At 38.9% G+C, this 6,939-nt stretch overlaps 1 protein-coding gene across 2 annotated transcripts in view; it reads left to right on the top strand.

Annotated features, from left to right (window-relative positions):
* TMEM192 (transmembrane protein 192) overlaps window positions 1-2,966 on the top strand; it is a 24,419-nt gene extending 21,453 nt beyond the window's left edge. For both annotated transcript variants that reach the window (XM_019534578.1, XM_019534577.1), the window contains exons 6-7: window positions 920-1,038; window positions 2,892-2,966. In XM_019534578.1, the coding sequence (XP_019390123.1) occupies window positions 920-1,038; window positions 2,892-2,965 (193 nt within the window). In that variant the 3' untranslated portion in view covers window position 2,966. The remainder of the gene's footprint in view (window positions 1-919; window positions 1,039-2,891) is intronic.
* Window positions 2,967-6,939: the final 3,973 nt, after the last annotated feature.

Raw genomic sequence — 6,939 nt, 5'->3', positions numbered from 1 at the left:
CCCTCTCCATGTGCTCCTCTGGGTCAGGGCTGTGGTGGATCCAGAGCCACAACAGTCTCCTGCCATGGGCTGTACTCAAATCTAAGACTAGTTTTCTCTTCTCCTATCCCCAATCCCATGTTGAATGGGTGTGGGGGTTAACCACATATTTTGGATTTCAGTTATTTTCAATAAATGTGCGTTATCAGTGTAAGCAGTTTTAATGGCTGCTAGAACAATTGCTAGGTGGATTACTGAGTGGTGGAAGGAAAATAGTCCGTGAAACAAAGGTTTATCTTGATTTGGGAGACTTAACGCTTGTATAAACTTCTGTATGATTTGGGGAAGCCTTAAGATCTTCAGCCTGTTAAAAGAGTCTTGAAGAGTTTTGTCTGTTGTTATAACTGATTGTTTAGTAGAGAGCTAATTTACGTTAGCAGTCTGTCTAACCCTAAAGACTAAGTGAATAAATGAATGAATGAATTCCTTTTTATTCAAAGTGATTCTGCCCATACCCCATATGCTATAGTAGCTACAACAAAGTAAAATAAGCCTGCTGTATGTAGGTGCAGAAATTCTTTGGTGTTCCATAGAATTCTAGCCTCTCAACTTATATTCGTCTAGATAATTCTCCAAACAAAAATACAATCCCAACAACTCTGTAACCTGTTTCCATGATGTTTTGTAACTATACTGTGTTTTAACATGTGTTACAAAACACTGCTCCCTACTACAAAATATGGCATAGTTGTTTAGCTCTTTAATTCCCTATCCTTTCCTTCAAACCAAAGCTGTATTGCTTAAAGTTCAGCTGTAACTTCTTCTGTTGGGCCAAATTGATAGTGTTGTGACTATCACTATTAGTCAGTGATGGTGTATCTGAAACTTTTGTTACAGTGGTTATTTATGACTGTCTCCTTTCCTCTCTTGTGCTTGTCAGGGAAAATTCAAGTTTGGAAGAAATTGTTGAAAAGCAAGGAGATGTGATAGAATATCTTCAACGACACAATGCACTGCTCAGCAGGAGATTACTGGCATTAACTTCACAGCAGATCAGAGGTTAGAATGTTTGCAAAGCTGCTGCTATACATCAAGAATCCAAAGCAATGTAATCCGATTTGGACACAAGACTTCATAATCCTTGGAAAGAGGAAAGGTTTTTGGACGAACGAATGGTCATGGTGCGCACCTTGTTGCAACTGGAAAGATTGTCTGGACTTTATCAAATTGTTCAATTTTGAGCAGACATTCTGTTTCTCAGACTCCTTTTAACTTCTGATGGGCTAAAGCTGGATCCAAGTTTAGTTGTGTAACCTTATTCAGCAGTACTCTTATTTTGCATTGTCGTAACTTTTAAACTCCAAACTGCCAAAGCCTCTTGTACTTCCTGAACTCAAACATTTACTTTCTAAATTGGAAGATTGTAGGGTGTTAACTCTCCTTAGTTTGTTTCCTGATGGTAGAGGTTGAATTACTAAACACTTTGTCATTACAAATTGGTGTTCTTCCTATTTGTTTATGTTGTATAGGTCTTAAAACTCAGTATACACGCTTCTGCAGTTAGTCTGTTGGGGAAGTTGCAAACATTTATGTTCTGGATCGGTGTCTTTTTGCTTCTTAAAGGGAAATTGAACTATAGTTGATAAGAGGGAAATTTAATCAAATACCAAAAGCTGGTGTCTTATCAAAAACCTCTAACTGGCCCAAAGAAAAGCAGAATTTCACTTCAGTAAGTGTAGTATATAACATCTAAATGCATCATGGCTAAAGTGACTGAGGAACTGAACAGAACTTTAAGCATTTAAGGCATATAAAGATCTGACTTTTTTTTTTTTTGTGCTGACAAGTTTTCTGTAGTGTGAATTTTTACTAAATGGTTCCAAAAACTTCAAAAGTAGGAATTAGTTTTGTGTAATGATACGAACCAAGGTGAAATATAAATTAAGGGAGAAAGCTTTTGTGTTTAAATATGTTAAATCCAACTCGTGAATATTTAAAGCTGTTTTGTCTTAGGACAGTACAGTATTAAGTTTAAATCCTATAAAAGGTGCTGCGTTCTCAAATACAAAATTGATGACCTTTGACTACCTTTTGACTCAAACATGTGGGAGGGGTCATGCAACAAAAGGGAATAGAAAACTAGTCACACCATACTTTGGAATGACCGTTCCCTTCCTATGAGCACATGTTATATAGAAACTAGTCTGTTAGGTCTATGCCATCATCTCGGATATCAGAGTATACAATACCACTCTCACATTCCTAGTTAATTTTTCTCTTTGCTTGTTTCCCAAGTCTTTCACTTCCAACATATTCTCTACCCATCTTGTCTGCAAGATCTTGTCTTTTAGGGGAGATGAATTAGTCTCCAAGTAAAAATGGGAAAAATCTTAGCAAATGTTGGGAGTGGTGGCCTCAGAGTTCTATAGAGGAAAACCAAAAGAAAACTAACACAGCCTATTTTGGTCCTAAAATACAATTTGGGATCTAGTTCCATAATTGTTCACTATGTTGCATAGTACTCTGACTTAAGGGACAAAACGAATGTTGGAAACTTGCTGCTAATACTACCAAGTGTGTTTTGGGTTTTTTCCTCCTCCTTTAATGCAGCCAGGATTTTATACTAAATGTTTGAGAAACAAATCTTGTTTTTAGAACTCAGGTTTTGATGTGATTATTGTATAACCATTTATATAATTTGTATGAAAAGCAGTAACTGTGACTCTGGATATTTGTGCACAATAAATGCAACTAAGGAAAAATATAAAGCCTCTTCTGTTGATGGTATTTAGTTAAAATGGAATCTCAAAAAGTATGAAGCAGTATAAAACAGCAAAACATTTTCATTTAATCTGCAGTGTGAGATTACAGTATCAGTGTTCAGTGTTCATACAGGGATCTTTTCTTTGCAGATTTTGACCATGTTCCTTTTTACTTCTTGAACAAGACCTGGAATGAAGGTGATAATAAAGTTAGTTGCCAATGAATTGTGCATGTTTTGCTTCTTTTTTTTAAGACCTGGTGGCTGTCCTGTCATGAGTAAGGTCTCTCCCTAGTTTGTATTTCTCATGTTCTGGAAACAGCAAGCCATTGGTTGACTTGGAACAATCTTGCTGAAGCTAGTTAAAAGCTTTGCTATAAGTGAAGTTTCAACTGCCTGTTAAGCCTAACTATCCTATAGAGACTGATTCTCTGGTAGAGCTTTCAAAGGGGAAGAAGCTAATTTGGACATGGGCAACAGAGTACTACTTCTGCTAAAGCTTTGTGGGGAACTTTTTAAATGATTTACCTCAGCTTCTGATTGTCTGACTTTTTTTGCATCAGGAAAGGAATGTCAACATCTATAAGAGTTTGCAGAATTAGCAGATTGACATACCCCTAATTACATCAACCATGGGGGAAAAGAATAAAGACTTTTATAAGGTGTTCTAATCATCTATAGAAACTGATAGGGGAAAGATACAAAAGGAACCAAAAAACTGAATTAGGCCTGCTCTTAGTCCTTGGGCTAAGTGAAAGCCTTTTGGTGTGAATTCTTTTTAATAAATAAGGGATGCCTGTAGACATGTGGGACATGCAGTGTCAGAGCAGACTCAATTAATAGTCTCCTGGAGCCTGCTAATTAGCATGCTTCAGCAGCCCTGGAGTACCCATGCTGCAAAATGGTGGGGGTGCTTTAACTAAAGCTCGTTAAAAAGTGCCTGAGAGCCACTCTAATTCAAATAGCCCCCTCCCTCCCTGGAGCATGTGTAAAGATGCCCTAGATGACTGAAAATTAGTGGACAGAAATTGGGGAGCAGAGTGATAAGCCTCTGCCTTATTACTCCTTTAATGGGTTTTAGGGGAGACTTGGATGGGAAGGAATTACCGAGGGTTTTTTTGAAGCAATTGGACTCAACTATTTCAGGAATCCTGTTCTGTCCTTCACATTTGCCTTTGCTTCAATCCCCCTGACATGCTGATGGCATACTATGGGGACCTCTTGATCATTGCCACCATACTGTTGGGGGAGTTTTGGCCTCCACTGTCCCTCCTGTTTATTTTGCCCTTTAGTTATATTATGGAGAATTATACTTAGTAAGTTACTTAGTATAAGGTGTAGTCCAGGTTTATGTGATGGTGTCCTGGCTGAGAGTTTTGTAGAAACTCTGCACTCTTGAACCAAGTGATGTTAGTGATTCAATTGCATATGATTAACAAATGCAGGAAAGTGAGTTAGCATATGCCTGAGTTGATTGAAGATGTGGTTGGTTAGCCTGTGAGAGAAGCTCAGTTCAGATGACTGATGTATGATTGACAGGTGAATAACTGATCTAATTGGCCAGTGCATGTGGGGTAATTTCACCCCATAAAAGGTGCTGACCAGACCTGGTTCACGTAGACCACCAAGGTGAGCCCCTACATGCAGGGGAAATTCCTGTAGCAAAAAAAATGGGGAAAAAAGTGGTGCAGAGCATACATCAGTAGCATGCTCAAGAGCAAATGGAGGACTGGCTATCTAGAGCAATGTTCTGGCTGTTGGCCGGTCTCCATGCTACCAGATCTATACCCCCGCTGCACGGGATAGGACAATTTGCTGAACTGCATGTGCAGTGGTGTGCAATGAGGCACAAAGCAACAATGCAAATTTGTGCCACTGCTATTTTTGCCTCTACAAAAGTCCACCCCAGCACGTGGGAACCCATCCCCAGAGATGTGTGAACACAAGGGATTTTGAGAGCTGTGTGCTGTTTCTGCCTGTGCTGGAGCCGAGGTGAGCCTGGAAAAGCTGGAGAGAGACTGACTGATGTTGGGACTGAAGCTGAAGCTGGGAGTGAAGAAATTGAAAGATTGCATGTGCTTGTATTGAGACTTGTGTGTTTTCTTGCACTGAGGAGATAGATGGCAGTGCATTTCACTCTCTGGGAGATGGCAGAGAGTGAAGGCTGGAGGACCTGGGAGGTCACTATCTCCTTGTTGTTCTATACATGTTGCTTAATTTTTATTATCTATTGTCATTGATAAATTGATGGTTGTTGTCATCCCTTGTTAATAAATACCCTTTCCCCTATATGAATGTGTGGATGTGAGTAATTGGGTTGGGTCCCCAAACAAAATATATTATGACAAGGGTCTGATAGATGGCCCACACCCCTGACTACCCCAGTGATAAATTTTACTGTTGATTATAAATAGTTGCATAATTAGTTTTCCTGCTCCAACAATACCAATAAGGAGAGAGAACCCAAAATATGAAACAGTGCTAGTTTGCCACCTTTTTGTATTATTTTCATTCCCTGGTACACTTTCCTCTTTCACTTTTCTTTTTGCACCTGAGACCGCGGTGGCACCAACAAGAGGCTTGGACTGTGAGGCTGGTAAATGAAGTTTAAGATTGCCACATAGATGATATCTCCTGATGAGGGATGTGAACCTGAGTCCAGAGCAGCAGCAATCGTGGTAAGCTTGCCAGTCCAAAACGTCTTTCTGTGCCTGAGCAGCTGACTTGCTTCCTGAAATAAACGCACAGCTTTTTTTTTTTTCTCCCTTTCTTTGTTATCTTTTTGTTCCCCTTGTGTCATTTTGCTTTTGTCAAAGGTAAAACTAACCTGTTTTGCTCCTGAGCAGGCCTATTAGAATTAAATCAACCAGTACTGGCTTAAAAAAGGGACTTTAAGCTGGTTCTGCAAAGCCTTTCTATTTCAATTTTATAATGCTCTTGCTTTGATTTTTGTGTATCTGTCTCTGTTCCAGTACTGGCATGAATTTTCTGTTGTTTATCTTGGCACTAAGGCAGCTGATGTCTTTGTAAGCAAAAAACAGAATTCAGTTGTTTGTACAGTAACAGGGTTATGTTAACTTTTTAATTTTCTGGGGACACTTATCCCGGCAGTGTCCACTATTCATTCCCTGATCTCTTAAACAGCCTAAACTTAAAATTTTTGTTTCAGGTGTACATTTGGTTCTCCTAAACTGCCACTCATTAATTCAGGAATTTGCCAACCAGTTGCAGGGGCAACTGAAATGTAGACGGAGGGATTTTTTATTGAAGAATTGGGGGAAGCCAAGCAAAGATGGGCAAATCGTGAAAACAGCAAAAATGCCTTGCCTACAAATGGACATAAATCAGAAATCTGACTACAATAATATAGCATAAATGAAAAAAAGCAGAATTGAGCATTTGGGAATATGGAATGTAGAGCAAACTAATCATCCAAAAACAATTTTTTGGAATCATTTTATCTCTTAAAGTCCCACTACTTATATTTTGGAAGAAAATGCCAAGGTGAGAAGAGTATCCTTTTTGTTAATATGTACTGGTAACCATGGCATTCTATATCTGAAAGTAAATTTCTATAAAACAAAAACCAGTCACCTGAAGTGAAGGGTCTCCTATCTGCTGAGTGTGTTTTTAATCCACCTTCATGTGTTTTTACAATCTATGCACTTTTAATCATTAAAAAAAGATGTGAAGGAGAAGGCAGCTTGAAAATCAAATCCATCCTGTACTAATACTGCTGTGGTCCCCTTGCTTTAACTGTGCCTGCTCAGGGTGCTGTCTTACATTGTATCAGGGTTGATGATAGTTATAGTAAGAGGTTAGGTTATGGATTGGTATAGGATGGTTTGGCTCCTACCTCAGACAGGGGATTGGACTAGACCTCTGGAGGTCTCTTCTGGCCCTATTTCCCTGTGATTCTATAATTCTGTTCTTAAATGGCTTCTTTCAAAATGTGAATAAGGAAAGCAACAAGAATGATGCTAGTAACCAATTAAAAGACAGATGAGAAAAGGCATGTACACATCCCCTTCTGTTTCCCCATGGAAAATGTTGAGCAGCCACACTACTACTACTAATTTTTCTGGGGAAGGCTAGCTTAGAGTCTTCCTTTTAGTTTTGTACAGAACCAAGTGTTCATTACAGATGGAAAACAGCTTGCACAAGAATGCAAAAACAATATTTGCACATTTTTCCTACTT

The sequence above is a fragment of the Crocodylus porosus genome, unplaced genomic scaffold, assembly GCF_001723895.1.
Source record: "Crocodylus porosus isolate Cpor-Errol unplaced genomic scaffold, CroPor_comp1, whole genome shotgun sequence".
Classification (NCBI taxonomy): domain Eukaryota; kingdom Metazoa; phylum Chordata; order Crocodylia; family Crocodylidae; genus Crocodylus; species Crocodylus porosus.
This window is presented reverse-complemented; position numbering and strand designations above follow the sequence as displayed.